The following is a 21,963-nucleotide window of genomic DNA, read 5'->3' on the forward strand; positions in this document are numbered from 1 at the left end:
TTTTTAATTAAGTCTTAAATTATATCATCTATACTGGTTTAAAGATACTGTAACTTTCAAAGGGTTATATTATTTTCAGATACTTTTGTACCAATTACTTTGTACTAAGATAACTCTACCTCGATATGACAGTAACACCTCAAATGAGATCAAAGATGCTTAAAATGTAAACTCCAAAGGAAAATTACTACAGCCAGGAATTCTGTATTGTTATTCACATGTGAAATTAAAAAAAACACATTTTACAGACATTTAAGAATGAAGAAATCCTATTTTTCCTAGAGAAAAACAACCAAAGGCCAAGCCACAAGAAAGATAAACCGGAATAAAAAACGCGGGATAAGGGGAGACATGGTACAATGAAGAAATAAATACGGATAAGCGGTGACATCTGAGGAACTGTTAATGCTGCTGTGAAGCTCAACGCATGTGTCATAAAATGACTTATTATTTTAAAAAAAGTTTCATGGTGCAAAATAATAATTGGGAATTAAATTCCAGAGTATTTTAACAGGCTATTAGGAGGGAGCAATGGAGACAGTTAGCAATGAGAAAAACTTAAGCTACAACTTTCAGCATTTCAACCACCGTACTTTTGATTCTTAATGTCAACAGAGATACACAGATTCTAATATTTACACACTGAATTTAGAGGTAACATAAAAATATTATGCTTAATTAACATGTTAAAATTTTTTAAATCACTAGAGAATAAAAGAACAAAAAAAAGTCATCTGAATAACAAAGGAAAGTAATGCAACAATGGAAACAAAAAGTATTATAGACAGCGTTAAGATGAGATGGCAGAAATAATAAAAAACTTCCATTACACCAATTGTCTTGGTCGTCTAGTGTTGCTGTAACAGAAATACCACAAGTGGATGGCTTCAACAATGAGAAATTTATCCTTTCACTGTCTAGTTGGCTACAAGTCCAAACTCAGGTCGTCAGCTCCAGGGGAAGGCTTCCTTTCTCTGTGGGCTCCGGAGGAAGGTCCCTGTCATCAATCTTCTCCTGGTCTGGGAGCATGTCAGCGCACGAACCTCAGGTCCAAAGGACACGCTCTGCTCCTGGCACTGCTTTCTCAGTGGTATGAGGTCCCCATGTCTCTCTGCTCGCTTCTCTCTTTTATATCTCAAAAGAGACTAGCTTATGGCACTGCTTAATCTTGTAGACCTCATCAATGTAACTGGCACTAATCCATCTTATTTCATCATAGTGATAGGATTTACAACACATAGGGAAGTCACATAAAATGGTGGGAAATCACACAATACTGAGACTCATGGCCCAGCTAAGTTGATAGATATTCTGGGGGGACACAATTCAATCCATGACACCAGTAAATGTAAACGGGTTACCTTATACTGTTAAAAGAGGTAAATCTATATTCTATTTATAAGTGTCATATCTAAACAGAAAGTTTGAAGACAATAAGATTGGCACAGACCTGACAGATACACGTGAAATAAATAAATGACCGGCACTATTAACATCACATAAAGAATTCGAGGCAAAAGCTTTACACAGGACAGAGAATTCTTTTATGTTGATAAAAGTACTATCTGTAGAACAAGATAGTGCTAAGATATTAATACAAGCTGGTGTGTGAATCAATGAGTACCAAAATGTCACAGATAAGGAAGAAACTCAATATAGGACATACGTTTAGCGCACTGGTTAGAGAGCTTGGCTCCTAACCAAAAGGTCAGCAGTTCGAATCCACCGGCAGCTCCTTGGAAACTCTAATGGGCAGTTCTATTCTGTCCTGTAGGGTTGTTATGAGTCAGAATCAACTCGATGGCAACAAGTTTGTTTTTTTTTTGGTAAATCAAACTTTGTTCCTTATAGCAATGGAGAGACATACCATGTTCATGGATCAGAAAACTCAGTAAAGATGTCAAATCTCCCCAAAACGGTCTATAGGCATAAACACCAATCAAAATCCCAGCAGGTTATTGTGCAGAAACTGACAAATTGATTCTAAATTTTACATGGAAAGGCAAAAGACCTAGAATGCGCAAGCAATTCTGAAAAAGAACAAAGTAGGAGGCGTCACACTACCTGACTCTAAGACTTAACAGAAAGCTAGAGCAATCAAGACAGTATGGTATTGACTTAAAAATAAACACATACACAAATGGAACAGAATAAAGTCCAGAAACAGACCTACACAACTGATTTTCAACAATGATGCCGAAGTAATTTCAATGTAGAATGGATAATATTTTCAAAAAATGGTGCTGGAACAACTGGTTGTCCAAGTGAACCTTGATTGCTACCTCTTATCACATATAAATACCAACTCAATATGGAGCACACAGAGCTACACATAAGACCTGAAACTATAAAACTTCTAGAACAGGTGAAAATCTTTGTGACCTAGGGTTAGGCACAGATTTTTTATATAAAACACACACTACATATGATTCCACTGACATAATTCCATTTATATTCCGGAAAGGCAAAACGATAGAGACAAAAATCAGACCAGTGGCTGTCAGGGAAGGTGACTGACTACAGAGGAGCCTGAGGGAACTTCTGAGGGAGAGAAAAATGACGACGGCACTGAGTTTTGGGTTACCTCAACTATGGCGGTTACACAGCTCTACACATCTGTCAAAACTCATCAAACTATATACCCAAAAGATTTCTGTAAATAAATTACACAATAAACCTGACTTTAAAAAAACGTATTTCAAATTCATGGCAATGAGAATGCTACAATTGTTTAGAGAAAGTATCCAATCTGCACTAAGGGGAAAATCAATAGCCTTAGGTGCTTTCGTTATTAAATAATAATAAATACACCAAGCACTTGAAAAAGATAATAAAAAAACCAAGTCTAAGTAAGAAAAGTGGATAAAAAACACAAATGTGCAATATTAGGAGTAAAAATAAATATTCAAATACAAAGACACTAAAAATTATAATTAGAATGAATCTAATAAATGAAGTAAATGAAAAGCAAATGATCAAAACTGATTGAAAGAAGAGGTAGAAAACCTGTTTTGATAGGGTAATAACCTAATTGGAAATGTTCTCAGAACACTATTCCTGAAAAAGTTCCAGGTTCAGATGTTTTTATGGCATTTTTTAAACTATACCATTAAGAAACAAAAAAAGTTCTGTGTTATAGTTCTTAACCATCTGTCTTGGTTATCTAGTACTGCCAAAACAGAAATACTGCAAGCGGATGTCTTTAACAAATTTATTTCCTCACAATAAAGTAGGCTAAAAGTCCAAATTCAAGGTGTCATCTCCAGGGAAGGCTTTCTGTCTCTGTTGGCGCTGGAGGAAGGTCCTTGTCTTCCATCTTCCCATGGTCAAGGAGCCTGTCCGGTGCAGGGACCCCAGGTCCAACGGACGCGGTCTGCTCCTAGTGCTGCTTTCTTGATCGTATGAGGTCCCCAACTCTCTGCTTGCTTCTCTTTCCTTTTATCCCTTGAGAGATAAAAGGTGGTGCAGGCCACACCCCAGGGAAACTCCCTTTACCTTGGATCGGGAGGCGATCTGAGTAAGGGTGGTATTAGAATCCCACCCTAATCCTCTCAACTTAAAATTACAATCACAAAATGGAGGACAACCACACAATACTGGGAATTACGGCTTAACCAGGTTGATAGATTTCTGGGGGGACATAATTCAACCCATGACACCATCCCATAGCATTTGGAAGCCAGCAGACATTAGAACAGCACCCTCAATGCCGAGAATTCTATTCCTAGAGAAAGTGTCTTTCAAGAGTGACAGCAGAATGAAGACATTTTCAGACAAGCAATGTCGGGAGAGTTTATCAGCACAGATTTTCACTAAAGGACTTTCCAAAGGCAGAAGGAAAAGCAACCCAGATAAAAAGCCTGAGATGAAAGAAGACCAAAGAGTGTGGTAGATTCAAATGAACAGTGACTTTATAAAATACAACGAAATCATATAATGCATTTTTATGCAAATAATGTGCTATGCTCATTTTGCTTTTGTTTACAGCAACATATAAAAAAAAAAATTGGCATAGTGACACTTATGAAAATACCTAGCAGAGGGAGGCAGTGGTTGGCAAACAAAGGTTGATGGAGTGTATTTATTATGTGTGGAAAAATACATTAATAAGAAAAGAGAATTAAAATACATAACAATAACATAAAAGTTTACAGGGATGTAAATGGAGTTAAAGTGTGTTCTAAGATCTCTGTAGAAGTATTAATTTTAGGCTTTAATGTATAATAAATCGGAGCCCTAGTAGTGCAGTGGTTAAGAACTTGGCTGCTAACCAAAAGATGAGCAGCTCAAATCCACCAGCTGCTCCTTGGAAACCCTATGGCACTGTTCTACCCTGTCCTATAAGGTCACTATGAGTCAGAATCAACTCGACAGCAATGGTTTTTTTTTTTTTTTGGTTTATATAATAAGTCACAACAAATGTAAACAAATCAAATGCTCCATTTTAAAATGACAAAGATGACCAGGCTGATTAAAATAATCCAATCAAATGCTGTTTACAAGAAATACTTGAAATAAAGAAAGTAAAAAAATAGCAAATGATCCAACATGTAAACACAGCCAAAAGAAAGCTAAAGTAGCTATATTTAATATCAGACAAAACATTCTAAGGCAAAAAATACATTGTTGTTGTGTGCCATCGAGTTGATACATTAAAAAGACCTAAATAAATTAAAAGATAAAATACATCCATGCAGTGGAAGTCTTAACATTGTAAAGATAGCAATTTTTTTTACAAATTCATCTTTATATTTAGTGTAATCTCAACTGAATAACAACAGGTTTTGGTTGTTGTTGTTTTGGGAGAACTTGACCAGGTGACCCTAAAATTTATGTAAAATAGCCAAGGACCAATGAAGAATGAGCATACTAAGTCTCTCTGAGCCATAATGTGATCATCTACTAACTGCAGATACTAATAACTGACCTAATATCTTGGGATACTTGTGGCTATCAAATCATAACATATGGAAATGTGCTAGAAAACTGCAAACAAATGCAGCAGCTTAGTTTTCATCACGTGGAACTTGAGGGTTTTATGAAAAACCCACTGCTGTTGAGCTGATTCTGACTCGTAGCGACCCCACAGGGATTCCAAGGCTACAGATCTCTAAGGAAGCAGACTGCCACATCTTTCTCCCACGGAGGGGCTGGTGGTTTCGAACTGCTGACCTTTTGGTTAGCAGTCGATCATTTTAACCACTGCACTACCAGGGCTTCTTTATTTTAGGCTAGAGCCATGATAATGCCAAAAGATAAAGATATAACCCATGAAAATTAAAGGTCTAAGTCTAACAAACTTCCATTTTACTTTAAAGAGCATTATTTAGAAAATGTTGTATCTGTTATCAGTAAGGGGTAAACAATGAGTTTCATTTTGAGAGAAAAAAACAATAATGTTAATTTAACCTAAGAAATAATATATGGATGTCACGTTAAAAGTCTAGAGAATGAGATGTCTGCTCTTGTACTTACAAAAGAGAACTTAATGTCTTCTGCTCTCCATGAAAAGGAGAAACACACTTTGCCAAGTTCCCATCCAGCATCTTCTCCATAATTAATCATAGTCAGCACCTAAATTGTTCTCCCTAAACTGACTAAAGGAGGCAGGAATAAAATGATACAGCTTAACTGGGCTTCTCAATTAGCCTCAGTACACTTATCAGAAAATGAACAAGAAACTGAAAGGCAAGTCTAATTCACCAAAGCAAACACTGAAGGACAGGAGTTTTATATATTAAGTCTAACACTTATAAAATAACTTCTACAAATAAGAAAGATGCTCTTACACGTTTTTCATATTCAAGCATTCAGATGATGATAAAGATGACATAAAATGTAAAGCAAAAGGATTTACTAAAACGTTACATTATTCTTGCATATAAAATATTAATATTCAAAGGTCAACATACCTGAATATTTTCCCTGCTCCAGGTATGTGGTGTTTTATTGGCAAGTAACTTCAGATCTTGAATAGCAAGTCTCTTTACTGCTCTCCTGGGGTCATTCTTCAAGTACTGCAACAGGAGCTGAATCTATAAAGGAAGTAAGTCACGCCATGGGCACTGCTGTCAAAGTGAAACTTCTCGATTTAACTCAGGGCTGGTTTTAAATCACAGCCCTGATACTTACTAGCTACATGCCCATGAGAGCATGTTTGGGCTTTGCTATAGTCATCCAGTACTGCTGTAACAGAAATACCACAAGTGGATAGCTTTAACAAAGAAATTTCTTCACAGTAAAGTAGGCTAGAAGTCCAAATTCAAGGCATCAGCTCCAGGGGAAGGCTTTCTCTCTGTCAGCCTTCTCACCAATATTCCCCCAGGCTATGAGCTTCTCTGCACAGGGACCCCAGGTCTAAAGGACACACTCTGCTCCCAGGGCTGCTTTCTTGGTGGTATGAGGTCCTGCTCTCTGCTCCCTTCCCTTTCTTTTTTATTTCTTGTGAGATAAAAGGTGGTGCAGGTCACACCCCAGGCAAACTCCCTTTACATTGGATCAGGGATGTGACCTGGGTGAGGGTGTTACAGTCCCACCCTAACCCTCTTTGACATAAAATTGTAATCACAAAGTGGAGGACAACCACACAATACTGGGAATCAGGGTCTAACCAAGCTGACACATATTTTTGGGAGACACAATTCAGGCCATGACAGGCCTCTTTCTCTTCTTGTGTAAAGTAAGATACTATCATCTAACTTGTCAAGTTCCAGCACAGATCTTGGCATTTAACAATTAATTCTTCCCTCTCTTCTTTACTGCCAACTCCACACCCTGCCATATACCTCCACCCTGTTTTCTTCAAGGGCTCCCAAGAATGAGAACTGTGAATACAGAAAAGCAAAAAGCAAGCAAAGGCGGAGCCAAGATGGCGGACTAGGCAGACGTTACCTCGGATCCCTCTTACAACAAAGACACGGAAAAACAAGTGAATCGATCACATACATAACAATCTACGAACCCTGAACAACAAACACAGATTTAGAGACGGAGAACGAACTAATACGGGGAAGCAGCGATAGTTTCCAGAGCCTGGAGCCAGAGTACCAGTCAGGTACGGCACAAGCACAGAGACCTGCTCCACCCCCCTGAACTAACCCCGGGAGGGGGACCAGCCGGTTCCACGGGCGGCGTGGGACGCAGCCGGTAGGAGAAGTCCCCGGGAGGCAGTGACTGATCTTGGAGCAGAAAGAGCAGCATCCGAGCCGGGGAACCGTCCCGCAGGGATTTGGACTGCACGCAGGTACGCCATAAACACGGAGAGTTGCTCCACCCCCTGAACTAACCCCGGGAAGGGGACCAGCCGGGTCGCGCGGGCGGCGTGGGACGCAGCCGGTAGGAGAAGTCCCCGGGAGACAGCGACTGGTATTGGAGTGGGGAGAACAGCGTTCCAGCCGGGACACTCGGTCGCGGCACAAGCACGGGGAGCTACTCCACCCATCTGAACTAACCCCGGGAGGGGGCCCACCTGGTTCACGGAGGTGGCACGGCCACGCGGCTGGAGAGACGAGAAGTCCCCGGGAGGCAGCGACTGATTTTGGAGTTGAGAGTGCACCGTCCCAGTAGGGGAGCCTTGACGCTGGGCGTGGGGCTGGAAGCGGAGGATCTGACCGTGACTCCAGCGGGCCAGACCCCCTGGGGGCAATCTCCACACAGCCAGCACACATAGGCGACGCGCCCGTGGGAATCTCAGATATAACAGTCATTCCAAGCAAGACAAGCAACTCTGGCTATAATCTGAGGTGCTACTCTCCTATCTCTCTGTTCCCTCCCCCACCCTCCCCAGGCGGCTTCATTAACATCTGAATAGCCTGAGCCAGAGGGAGAACTCTGATAGGGATCTGACTGCAGTTTTTTTTTAGCGGATTTTCTGGAAAAACTAGTTTCCCAGTGATGGCTCGGAGACAACAATCCATATCAAACCACTTAAAGAAGCAGACCATGACAGCTTCTCCAACCCCCCAAACAAAAGAATCAAAAGCTTTCCCAAATGAAGATACAATCTTGGAATTATCAGATACAGAATATAAAAAACTAATTTACAGAATGCTTAATGATATCACAAATGAAATTAGGATAACTGCAGAAAAAGCCAAGGAACACACTGATAAAACTGTTGAAGAACTCAAAAAGATTATTCAAGAACATAGTGGAAAAATTAATAAGTTGCAAGAATCCATAGAGAGACAACATGTAGAATCCAAAAGATTAACAATAAAATAACAGAATTAGACAACGCACTAGGAAGTCAGAGGAGCAGACTCGAGCAATTAGAATGCAGACTGGGACATCTGGAGGACCAGGGAATCAACACCAACGTAGCTGAAAAAAAATCGGATAAAAGAATTAAAAAAAATGAAGAAACCCTAAGAATTATGTGGGACTCTATCAAGAAGGATAACCTGCGGGTGATTGGAGTCCCAGAACAGGGAGGGGGGACAGAAAATACAGAGAAAATAGTTGAAGAACTTCTGACAGAAAACTTCCCTGACATCATGAAAGAAGAAAGGATATCTATCCAAGATGCTCATCGAACCCCATTTAAGATTGATCCAACAAGAAAAACACCAAGACATATTATCATCAAACTCACCAAAACCAAAGATAAACAGAAAATTTTAAAAGCAGCCAGGGAGAAAAGAAAGGTTTCCTTCAAGGGAGAATCAATAAGAATATGTTCTGACTACTCAGCAGAAACCATGCAGGCAAGAAGGGAATGGGACGACATATACAGAACACTGAAGGAGAAAAACTGCCAACCAAGGATCATATATCCAGCAAAACTCTCTCTGAAATATGAAGGCGAAATTAAGATATTTACAGACAAACACAAGTTTAGAGAATTTGCAAAAACCAAACCAAAGCTACAAGAAATACTAAAGGATATTGTTTGGTCACAGAACCAATAATATCAGATATCAGCACAACACAAGGTCACAAAACAGAACGTCCTGATATCAACTCAAATAGGGAAATCACAAAAACAAACAAATTAAGATTAATTAAAAAAAAAATACACATAACAGGGAATCATGGAAGTCAATAGGTAAAAGATCACAATAATCAAAAAGAGGGACTAAATACAGGAGGCATTGAACTGCCATATGGAGAGTGATACAAGGCGATATAGAACAATACAAGTTAGGTTTTTACTTAGAAAAATAGGGGTATATAATGAGGTAACCACAAAAAGGTATAACAACTCTATAACTCAAGACAAAAACCAAGAAAAACGTAACGACTCAACTAACATAAAGACAAACACTATGAAAATGAGGATCTCACAATTTACTAAGAAAAACGCCTCAGCACAAAAAAGTATGTGGAAAAATGAAATTGTCAACAACACACATAAAAAGGCATCAAAATGACAGCACTAAAAACTTATTTATCTATAATTACCCTGAATGTAAATGGACTAAATGCACCAATAAAGAGACAGAGAGTCACAGACTGGATAAAGAAACACGATCCATCTATATGCTGCCTACAAGAGACACACCTTAGACTTAGAGACACAAACAAACTAAAACTCAAAGGATGGAAAAAAGTATATCAAGCAAACAATAAGCAAAAAAGAAGAGGAGTAGCAATATTAATTTCGGACAAAATAGACTTTAGACTTAAATCCACCACAAAGGATAAAGAAGGACACTATATAATGATAAAAGGGACAATTGATCAGGAAGACATAACCATATTAAATATTTACGCACCCAATGACAGGGCTGCAAGATACATAAATCAAATTTTAACAGAACTGAAAAGCGAGATAGATACCTCCACAATTATAGTAGGAGACTTCAACACACCACTTTCGGAGAAGGACAGGACATCCAGTAAGAAGCTCAACAGAGACACGGAAGATCTAATTACAACAATCAACCAACTTGACCTCATTGACTTATACAGAACTCTCCACCCAACTGCTACAAAATATACTTTTTTTTCCAGCGCACATGGAACATTCTCTAGAATAGACCACATATTAGGTCATAAAACAAACCTTTGCAGAGTCCAAAACATCGAAATATTACAAAGCATCTTCTCAGACCACAAGGCAATAAAACTAGAGATCAATGACAGAAAAACGAGGGAAAAGAAATCAAATACTTGGAAAATGAACAATACCCTCCTGAAAAAAGACTGGGTTATAGAAGACATCAAGGAGGGAATAAGGAAATTCATAGAAAGCAACGAGAATGAAAATACTTCCTATCAAAACCTCTGGGACACAGCAAAAGCAGTGCTCAGAGGCCAATTTATATCAATAAATGCACACATACAAAAAGAAGAAAGAGCCAAAATCAGAGAACTGTCCCTACAACTTGAACAAATAGAAAGTGAGCAACAAAAGAATCCATCAGGCACCAGAAGAAAACAAATAATAAAAATTAGAGCTGAACTAAATGAATTAGAGAACAGAAAAACAATCGAAAGAATTAACAAAGCCAAAAGCTGGTTCTTTGAAAAAATTAACAAAATTGATAAACCATTGGCTAGACTGACTAAAGAAATACAGGAAAGGAAACAAATAACCCGAATAAGAAATGAGAAGGACCACATCACAACAGAACCAAATGAAATTAAAAGAATCATTTCAGATTATTATGAAAAATTGTACTCTAACAAATTTGAAAACCTAGAAGAAATGGATGAATTCCTGGAAAAACACTACCTACCTAAACTAACACATTCAGAAGGAGAACAACTAAATAGACCCATAACAAAAAAAGAGATTGAAACGGTAATCAAAAAACTCCCAACAAAAAAAAGTCCTGGCCCGGACGGCTTCACTGCAGAGTTCTACCAAATTTTCAGAGAAGAGTTAACACCACTACTACTAAAGGTATTCCAAAGCATAGAAAATGACGGAATACTACCCAACTCATTCTATGAAGCCACCATCTCCCTGATACCAAAACCAGGTAAAGACATTACAAAAAAAGAAAATTATAGACCTATATCCCTCATGAACATTGATGCAAAAATCCTCAACAAAATTCTAGCCAATAGAATCCAACGACACATCAAAAAAATAATTCACCCTGATCAAGTGGGATTTATACCAGGTATGCAAGGCTGGTTTAATATCAGAAAAACCATTAATGTAATCCATCACATAAATAAAACAAAAGACAAAAACCACATGATCTTATCAATTGATGCGGAAAAGGCATTTGACCAAGTCCAACACCCATTCATGATAAAAACTCTTACCAAAATAGGAATTGAAGGAAAATTCCTCAACATAATAAAGGGCATCTATGCAAAGCCAACAGCCAATATCACTCTAAATGGAGAGAACCTGAAAGCATTTCCCTTGAGAATGGGAACCAGACAAGGATGCCCTTTATCACCGCTCTTATTCAACATCGTGTTGGAAGTCTTAGCCAGGGCAATCAGGCTAGACAAAGAAATAAAAGGTATCCGGATTGGCAAGGAAGAAGTAAAGTTATCACTATTTGCAGATGACATGATTATATACACAGAAAACCCTAAGGAATCCTCCAGAAAACTACTGAAACTAATAGAAGAGTTTGGCAGAGTCTCAGGTTATAAAATAAACATACAAAAATCACTTGGATTCCTCTACATCAACAAAAAGAACACCGAAGAGGAAATAACCAAATCAATACCATTCACAATAGCCCCCAAGAAGATAAGATACTTAGGAATAAATCTTACCAAGGATGTAAAAGACCTATACAAAGAAAACTACAAAGCTCTACTACAAGAAATTCAAAAGGACATACTTAAGTGGAAAAACATACCTTGCTCATGGATAGGAAGACTTAACATAGTAAAAATGTCTATTCTACCAAAAGCCATCTATACATTTAACGCACTTCCGATCCAAATTCCAATGTCATATTTTAAGGGGATAGAGAAACAAATCACCAATTTCATATGGAACGGAAAGAAGCCCCGGATAAGCAAAGCACTACTGAAAAAGAAGAAGAAAGTGGGAGGCCTCACCTTACCTGACTTCAGAACCTATTATACAGCCACAGTAGTCAAAACAGCCTGGTATTGGTACAACAACAGACACATAGACCAATGGAACAGAATTGAGAACCCAGACATAGATCCATCCACGTATGAGCAGCTGATATTTGACAAAGGACCAGTGTCAATTAACTGGGGAAAAGACAGCCTTTTTAACAAATGGTGCTGGCATAACTGGATATCCATTTGCAAAAAAATGAAACAGGACCCATACCTCACACCATGCACAAAAACTAACTCCAAGTGGATCAAAGACCTAAACATAAAGACTAAAACGATAAAGATCATGGAAGAAAAAATTGGGACAACCCTAGGAGCCCTAATACAAGGTATAAACAGAATACAAAACATTACCAAAAATGATGAAGAGAAACCCGATAACTGGGAGCTCCTAAAAATCAAACACCTATGCTCATCTAAAGACTTCACCAAAAGAGTAAAAAGACCACCTACAGATTGGGAAAGAATTTTCAGCTATGACATCTCCGACCAGCGCCTGATCTCTAAAATCTACATGATTCTGTCAAAACTCAACCACAAAAAGACAAACAACCCAATCAAGAAGTGGGCAAAGGATATGAACACACATTTCTCTAAAGAAGATATTCAGGCAGCCAACAGATACATGAGAAAATGCTCTCGATCATTAGCCATTAGAGAAATGCAAATTAAAACTACGATGAGATTCCATCTCACACCAGCAAGGCTGGCATTAATCCAAAAAACACAAAATAATAAATGTTGGAGAGGCTGCGGAGAGATTGGAACTCTCATACACTGCTGGTGGGAATGTAAAATGGTACAACCACTTTGGAAATCTATCTGGCGTTATCTTAAACAGTTAGAAATAGAACTACCATACAACCCAGAAATCCCACTCCTAGGAATATACCCTAGAGATACAAGAGCCTTCATACAAACAGATACATGCACACCCATGTTTATTGCAGCTCTGTTTACAATAGCAAAAAGTTGGAAGCAACCAAGGTGTCCATCAACGGATGAATGGGTAAATAAATTGTGGTATATTCACACAATGGAATACTACGCATCGATAAAGAACAGTGACGAATCTCTGAAACATTTCATAACATGGAGGAACCTGGAAGGCATTATGCTGAGCGAAATTAGTCAGAGGCAAAAGGACAAATATTGTATAAGACCACTATTATAAGATCTTGAGAAATAGTAAAAAATGAGAAGAACACATACTTTTGTGGTTACGAGGGGGGGGAGGGAGGGAGGGTGGGAGAGGGTTTTTTATTGATTAATCAGTAGATAAGAACTGCTTTAGGTGAAGGGAAAGACAACACTCAATACATGGAAGGTCAGCTCAATTGGACTGGACCAAAAGCAAAGAAGTTTCCAGGATATAATGAATGCTTCAAAGGTCAGCGGAGCAAGCGCGGGGGTCTGGGGAACGTGGTTTGAGGGGACTTCTAAGTCAATTGGCAAAATAATTCTATTATGAAATCATTCTGCATCCCACTTTGAAATGTGGCGTCTGGGGTCTTAAATGCTAACAAGCAGCCATCTAAGATGCAGCAATTGGTCTCAACCCACCTGGAGCAAAGGAAAATGAAGAACACCAAGCCCACATGACAACTAAGAGCCCAAGAGACAGAAAGGGCCACATGAACCAGAGACCTACATCATCCTGAGACCAGAAGAACTAGTTGGTGCCCGGCCACAATCGATGACTGCCCTGACAGGGAGCTCAGCAGAGGACCCCTGAGGGAGCAGGAGATCAGTGGGATGCAGACCCCAAATTCTCATAAGAAGACCAAACTTGATGGTCTGACTGAGACTAGAGGAATCCCGGCGGCCATGCTCCCCAGACCTTCAGTTGACACAGGACAGGAACCATCCCCGAAGACAACTCATCAGACATGAAAGGGACTGGTCAGTGGGTGGGAGAGAGATGCTGATGAAGAGTGAGCTAATTATATCAGGTGGACACTTGAGATTGTGTTGGCAACTCTTGCCTGGAGGGGGGATGGGAGGATAGAGAGAGAGGGAAGCCGGCAAAATTGTCAAGAAAGGAGAGACTGAAAGGGCTGACTCAAGACGGGGAGAGTAAGTGGGAGTAGGGAGTGAGATGTATGTAAACTTATATGTGACAGACTGATTGGATTTGTAAACGTTCACTTGAAGCTTAATAAAAGTTATTATAAAAAAAAAAAAAAAAGCAAGCAAAAGGACATTAAACTGATCTTTATCAGAGAAAGGGAGCTTAATGCTATCAAAACTTAAGTTACTTATTTTTTATCATATATTTACTATGTAAGGTTATTAAAGAAAAGGCAATTTAAAGAAGAAAACTGAAATTACCTGCTTCGGCGTATCAACCAAAGACGACGCTGCAAGCAGAGTGAAAGTGTGCAGAGAAACGATCACCATCCTGGTGGAAGGATAGGAGGTGACCAGCTGCTGCAGAAGCTGGCGAGCACTGGAAGCCAGGATGGCATCATGGTGCATGTGCTGCAGGATGGGGGTCAGCTTCAGCTTCAGGTCCACAGGTGTGGCTAAACCTGGACGCAACAAGGAACACATAGAGTTCAAGTCCCCAGGTGTGGCTAAGCCTGGACGCGACAAGGAACGCGTACAGAGTGCCTATCTGCACCCTCGATGACACTCAGATCTAAAAGGTCCATTAAAAACACATTGCATACTAATATTATGTTCATAACATTAAACGTAACTGTACCAGGAGCCCTGGTGGCACAGTGGTTAAGAGCTCTGCTGTTTACCAAAAAGTCAGCGGTTGAATCCACCACCGGTCCTTGGAAACCCTACGGGGCAGTTCTACCCTGTCCTATAAGGCAGCTAAGAGTCAGAATTGACTCAATGGCAACAGGTATGGCTTTTTTTTTTTTTGTACCAGAGCTAGTCAATACGAGGACAGTTTCTCCAAAAAATATTTAACATTAATTTTTCAGCGATTATAGAAATATATGCTAGGAGAAAGTGCCTCTGAAAGGCACAGTACAAAGCAAAGTCTTATTATACTCACTGCCTATTTCTTGTTACAGCATAAGAAAAAGATATACACAAGAGTTGTGTTTACACACACACACTCAGTGGCTACACTTTGATTATATTTAAAATTTTAATTATTTCCTTCAATACTGAATCAAAAGCAGGATGTGAACAGACTGTGTGGAACGGTTTTTAAGTTCTATGAACTTTATTTGTGCAGGATGCCTTTCTTTATCACATATACAGCTGGAACTCCATGAGGAGTTAACGCTATCTTTTCTAGTCAACACCACAGCTAAACAAAAATTCTTCTCTTCTATAGCACAGCTTTGCTGTGACACAAAACAAAATTTCTCAATCATAATGGACTATATATTATGCCCAAAATGAATTAATGTTCTGCAAATCATTGGCTTCTTCACTGTGAAGTAACTGTCAGCATGGACATATAACAGTGTTTCCATATCCCAGACCAGGGTCATTTCACACAGAAATTTTGCCAGTGCTATGCTGTTTTCTTTCTGAACACAATTTCTGTTGTTAACTTTATGATATAAAAACTGTCTTGACAACAGTTTGATTTCTACCTGCTTTTATAAAACAAAAACCTGCTGCCGTAGTCAGTTCTGACTATCAACCTTAGAGTACAAAGCAGGACTGCTCCATAGGGTTTCTTTTATGATGTTTTTCTGTTACGGGTTTTTTTTTTTTTTTTTAAAGCCTCGTGGGGAGTATTTAATGTGAAGCTTGATGAACATGAGATCAGGCAGGAAACATGGCAGGGTGGCAGGAGAGGTGCAAAAGCTCAGAGTGGCGTGTCTGAGTCTCTAAATAAGGACAAGGGCACACAAAAAGGCTTGGAGTTGAGCGAGAACTGAAAGACGTTTGGTATGCCTGGAGGAGAGTCAGAAAGAGAGAGTGGCAAGAGCTGAACTTAGAGGGACAGGTGGAGCCACACGGAGAGGTCCTGGTAAGAAACCTGGACCTCAGTGTGAGGACAACAAAAAGCCAGCAAAATGTTTTAATCAGAGAAGCAAATACAAACAGTGCTCAAGGCACGGACTACGGGCGGGAACCTGGGGGCAGGAAGAGCAGCAAGTAGGGTGCTGAGGTAGAGAGGACAGCCTGAATCAGATGCACTGAAGAGGCACCGGAAAGGTGGACAGTGCTCGGTGACTGGTCACAGGAAATACCCTCTACAGCCACAAAACATATTTGAGGGCACATTTACTTCCAGAAACAGGGAACAGTATTATGGAACCAAATTTGGTCAATAAAATGGGCATTAATTTGGTAATGTTGTTGTCAGGTGCCGTCGAGTCGGCTCCGACCCATAGCGACCCTGTGCACAACATGGGTAGTGGTACTTCTCCACCAAGTGGATTGCGACATACAGCTCTGAAGGCAACTGCAAAGGAAGCACGCCACGTTCCACACAATTCCTCCACCATTCTAACTTCTCCACAAATGCCTGAACACCACCGAGGTGCCACCACTGTCTTGGGTACTTAATGACATGGTGAACATGACAACTCTCTTAATGGGGCTTATATTTTTTGGCAGGGGAGAGAGACAATAAACTGACAAATCATAAGAATGTAAGACAGCAATCAGTGTTACACAGACAATTAAAGTCGGGTAATGTGACACATGAGACGGCTGTTGCTTTTTAACTGGGCAATTAGATTCCTGAGGGGCACAAACAGTTACACACTCAACTACTAAACAAAAGGTTAGCAGTTTGAACCCACCCAGAAGCACCTCGGAAGACAGGCCTGGCAATCTACTTCTGAAAGGTCACAGCCTTGAAAGCCCTATGAAGCCGTTCTACTCTGCATACACAGGGTCGCCATGAGTCGGAACCAGCTGAATGGCAACTAACAACAACAACAAAGGGTGATTACACTAGATAAAGTGTAGCAAAAGGCCCAAGCGGTGACATTTAAGATGAAATTTGAAGATGAGAAGGAGCTAACCACAGGTGCTCAGGGCAAAGAGCACTCCAGTGCAAAGGCTTTGAAATGGCGAAGAGGCCTGTGGCTGGTTTAAACAGGGAGTGGCAAGAGACAGAGCAGAGAGACAAACAAAGGCAAGGATGGATAACATGTAAGGTTTTCTAAGTGCAGGTAGTAAGTTCAGGTTTTATATTAAATGCAAATGAAGCCAGTGGATAGTTTTAAACAAGGGAATGCTGTGATCTGATTTGTCCTTTTAAAAGATTAGCTGCTATGTGAAGAATGGATGGTTAGAGGAGCAAGAAGTTGAAGAAAAAGACTAACGAGGAGGCTAGTACAGTAATCCATGCAAGAGATGACAACAACCTGAACTACGGGGGTGCTGAGATGGAGACAGGTCACAGGGTAGGATGTACGTCGGATCTGCTTATGGACTAGATGTGGCCGGCAGAAGGAAAAACACTCAATATAGTGTCCAGATATGCAGCCTGAATAACTGGGTGGGTAATGGTGTCAGTTACTGAGCTGCAGAAGACGGAGGAAGCAGCAGCTGGCGCTGTTTGGGCCATACTAAATCTGAGATGCCTACGAGATACACACATGGAGAAGCCGAACGGGCAGCTGCACAAGTGCTTCCAGAGTTGTGAGGAGAGGATAACGCTAGAGACGTGGCAGTAGTGGTGGAATATGGAACTGTTTTCCAAGTATTATGCCAATACTAAGTCTCCAAACACAACAGGATTTTCACTGCTCACTGCCGCTTAGGAACCCTTAGAGGTTTCCTCAGACAACCTCTCTCCCATTCTCCAAATGGCTATTCCAAACCTCTACTCTCCTGGACCTCAACAGAAGAACCTGGCTTCTCCCTCCTCAGACATTTCCCTGCACCTGGGGGTCTCCTGAGTCCACAGGGACTGCTGTACAGGTTCCTCTCTTCTCCTGACTCCACAGACATTTCCCTGCACCTGGGGGTCTCCTGAGTCCACAGGGACTGCTGTACAGGTTCCTCTCTTCTCCCGACTCCACAGACATTTCCCTGGACCTGGGTCTCCTGAGTCCACAGGGACTGCTGTACAAGTTCCTCTCTTCTCCTGACTCCACAGACATTTCCCTGGACCTGGGTCTCCTGAGTCTACAGGGACTGCTGTACAGGTTCCTCTCTTCTCCTGACTCCACAGACATTTCCCTGGACCTGGGTCTCCTGAGTCTACAGGGACTGCTGTACAAGTTCCTCTCTTCTCCCAACTCCTTCCCTGCAGTATTTAACATGCTGTACTCTTGCTCTTCCTCTACGCAAAGCCAAACTTCTTTAGAGACTCCTCAACTACTGAAAATCTGACCTCCACCCCTATCAACTCACTGAAAATATTCTCACCAAAATCAATGACCACCTTTTTGAAAAAATCTGTAACTCTTTTCAAAACTGACAGGCAGTACTGTTATTAGTATGGCTTCTACAGCCACAATGGGTTTGAACTTACTAGCTATGTGGCCTTGGGCAAGTTACTTTCTGAGCCTCTGCTTCACCCTCCAGGGGTGGTAAGAGCTCACACCAGGCTCAGAGACAGCACCTTCTCCTGTAGTTCACCCTGCCCTCAGCTTTGTAAACGGCCCCTTGTTGACCTTCTGTGAATTATCCCAATTTGAGTGTGTCATCTCTTTTCTGCTGAGACCTTGTCTGATAGAGCAAGCAGTCAATAAAACCTGCTCCGTGAGTGCGTGATGCTTTCTTCCAATTTCACAAAGACAACCCCTTCTGCAGGAAAGCTCTTGTTTGGTAGTAGGCAGAAAAGAAAACCACAAAAGGATAAAGGGAAACAGGACAAAAGCTCAAATGCTGTATCTTGGCCTTTAATTAATTTTTATCAGTCACGCAAAGTAAGCAAGGTCTCTTCAACGTTAAAAGGAACACAATTAAAATACAACTGCCCTAAGAAAGTCATGGCCCAAACAGGCAATACACCATAGTGGTTAAAAGGATGGACCTCAAAGCCAAACTGCCATGTAGTAGCTGTGTGACCTTGGACAAATTACTAAGCTTTACTGCAGCTCCATTTCCTTTTCTGTAAAATGGTGATGATATTAGCTACACAAGGCCGCCAAGTTGCACCATTCAAAGAGGTGTAATTCATAAAAACACAACAGAAGTTCTGTTCTCTAAAGCTGTGCAATGCGCAGCCCCAAAGCTCCTCTTATGAGTGTTATGAGGATAAATGGCGTTAACATATGTGAAGCACAGTATGGAAGACAGGCTTGAAAAGCTAGGGCTTTGCAGGCTACGGGAAGGAATTTGGTTATGATTCTAGTTGTGACTGGAAGCCACTGGAGGGATATTTACAGAGTGAAGAGTCCCCAAGCTCCTGGCAACACTGCCTCCCCAACCAGAATGCTCTTCCCTGGATCTCTAAATGGCTTACTCTCTTCCCTCCTTCATGTGTCATTCAACAACATCTCTAAAACAGGAAAGTCTCCCTCCACACTGTCTGCTCTTAGCTCTCCTTCTCCCTCTGACCTGTTCTCCGCAGCACCTGAAATACCATATTTTTATTTTATTGCCCTCCCCCCATTCACTAGAATGCAAGTTACACGAGGGCAAGGACTTTGTTTTGTTCACCACTGCATCCTAGGACAGTCATGGCACATTAAAAAAAAATGTTGCCATGGAGTCAATTCCAACCCACGACGACCCTATGTGTGTGTTAGGACAGAACTATGCTCCACAGGGCTTTCAACAGCTGAATTTCCAAAAGCAGGTCACTGGGCCTTTCCTCCCCTGCAGAGATGATGCTTCAATGTTTATTCGAATTATTATCATTTGAATGAACGAATAGTACCTAGCACACAGTAAGTACTTAATAAATACTAGGAACTATTAACATAAATCCCACAAAGTCACTTCATAATTCTGAACGAAGCATACATACCTTGAATCATTTCACTGATTTTGTTACAGATTCCTACGGCAAAATCCCTTCGGAAAGAGAGAAAAGCAAACACTTTAATACCAAAACAACAAAATTTACTGCAGTTTTCCAAGGACTTGAAAAAGAAATAAGAATACAACTGGTGAACTACAGAACAGGGAAACGCAATACTCCAAACCCTAACTGCTATTCCAGAGTTCAGGCATTTGGGGCAAAGAGGGGGAAGAAACACAACTGAAACAAAAATTCCACTACTAATGGGCTATGCCAGCAGTGTTCTCACATGGTACGCAAGGAAAGATGCCCTGATTTGTCTGCATCACTTAGTGACATTTTCTGAAAGATTAATAATTACCGCCTTCGCTTACGCTGTTTTACGATATAGTGTCAATTAAGAAAAGAATTTAACATTCAAACTGATTACCTAAGGAACAAAAACAAATTTCTAACATTTTGCATTTTAGAAAAAGTAGGTATGAAGTAGCAGAAATGCAGTACGAAATATGATAGAATCTTACTAAAAGCTGAACTACTTAAATTAGCCATGATTGGCTGGTTTTTTACTTTCTTGTAGTAAAATACATAAACATAAAATCTGCCATTTTATCCATTTTTAAGTGTTCGATTCAGTGACAGAATTTCTTTTGTCCAATATCTTTTTAATTCTTAACAGCAACATTTACATATGGTGAAACTAAGAACAGTACTCTAACTTTCCAGTTTCTCCAAAAAAACCCTACCTAACAACCCAGCATATACTCCTGCGTTCTGACAACTGGCTGGTGCCTTTCGGAAGCCGTACGTGTTCTCCAGGTCACCATGGTGGCCGATGGAGGACGCTGCTGGTACTCACAATGCTCTTCTGCCCCTAAAGGCATATGTGGCTCTGCAACTCCCGCTCTAGTTCCTTAAAAATACAAAATCTTACCTTTTCAGAGCAACTTAGAAGTGGTTGTGGCAGTAGACATGGTATAAAAGAATTAAATAAATTCTCAAAGTCTTATTTGGCCATTTATTCTGATTTTCTTTTTTCTTAAGATCCCAAATTGAAAAACAGAGAATGTTAAGACAAAAATCTATCAGTATCAGCTGAGATATTTAATCTCAATTCAGGTCCTTATTTCTGAGGGAGAAGGTAAATACTGCTCTGAAAAAGTCATTAATCTCACACTCTGATAGATCTTTCAGGCCTTCCTATTGGGCTAATCTGGTATCTCTAATATCATAAATTACAACTGTTATCAGATTGAAGCCTCTACATAAATTAATAATGTAGATGTCTACTGGTCATCAAGGAGCCCTGGTGGCACAGTGGTTAAAGTGGCCAACTGCTAACTTAAAAGGTTGGTGGTTTAAAACCACCAGTGGCTCCATGGAAGAAAGATGTGGCAGTCTGCTTCCATAGAGATTTATGGCCTTGAAAACCCTACGGGGTCACTATGAGTTGGAATCGACTTGAGGACATTGGGTGGGTACTGGTCATCAAAGGAGCGAGCCCTGGTGTCACAGTGGTTAAGCACTTGGTTGCTAACCAGAAGGTCGGCAGACTGAACCCACCAGCCGCTCCACAGGAGAAAGACGTGGCAGCCTGCTTCTGTAAAGATTTACAATCTTGGAAACCCTATGGGGCAGTTCTACTCTGTCCTACAGGGCCGCCATGAGTCAGAATTAACTTGATGGCAATGGGTTTAGTTTAAATTGGCCATCGCTTCCATAAGTGAAGAACCTTGTTGTTTCTGTGCTACCTGGTCTTAATCATTTTCCAAGACAGATAAATAATCCCACAAATAAAATTAGCTTCTGATAATAACATGTTGTTGTCGTTATGCTGTTAGGTGGCCTTGAGTCGGTTCTGATTCATAGTGACCCTATGGTCCTGCACTATCCTTACAATTGTTCCTATGCTTGAAACCACTGTTGCAGCCACTGTGTCAACTCACATTGAGGGTCCTTCTCTTTTTCTCAGACCCTCTATTTTACCAAGCATGATATCCTGCTCCTGAGACTGGTCCCTCCTGATAACATGCCCAAAGTAAGTGAGACAAAGTCTTGCCATCCTCGATACTAAGAAGCATCTGGCTGTACTTTTTCCAAGA

The 21,963-nt window shown here is 40.5% G+C and overlaps 1 protein-coding gene across 1 annotated transcript in view; it reads right to left on the minus strand.

Moving 5' to 3' along the window:
- Positions 1-21,963, minus strand: part of INTS7 (integrator complex subunit 7) — a 113,854-nt gene that overhangs the window by 70,591 nt on the left and 21,300 nt on the right. The window contains exons 5-7 of the mRNA XM_049867985.1: positions 19,868-19,914; positions 14,341-14,540; positions 5,913-6,035 (exon numbers count right to left, since the gene is read on the minus strand). Coding sequence (XP_049723942.1) covers positions 5,913-6,035; positions 14,341-14,540; positions 19,868-19,914 — 370 coding nt within the window. The remainder of the gene's footprint in view (positions 1-5,912; positions 6,036-14,340; positions 14,541-19,867; positions 19,915-21,963) is intronic.

This window comes from Elephas maximus, chromosome 24 (genome assembly GCF_024166365.1).
Source record: "Elephas maximus indicus isolate mEleMax1 chromosome 24, mEleMax1 primary haplotype, whole genome shotgun sequence".
Taxonomy (NCBI): domain Eukaryota; kingdom Metazoa; phylum Chordata; class Mammalia; order Proboscidea; family Elephantidae; genus Elephas; species Elephas maximus.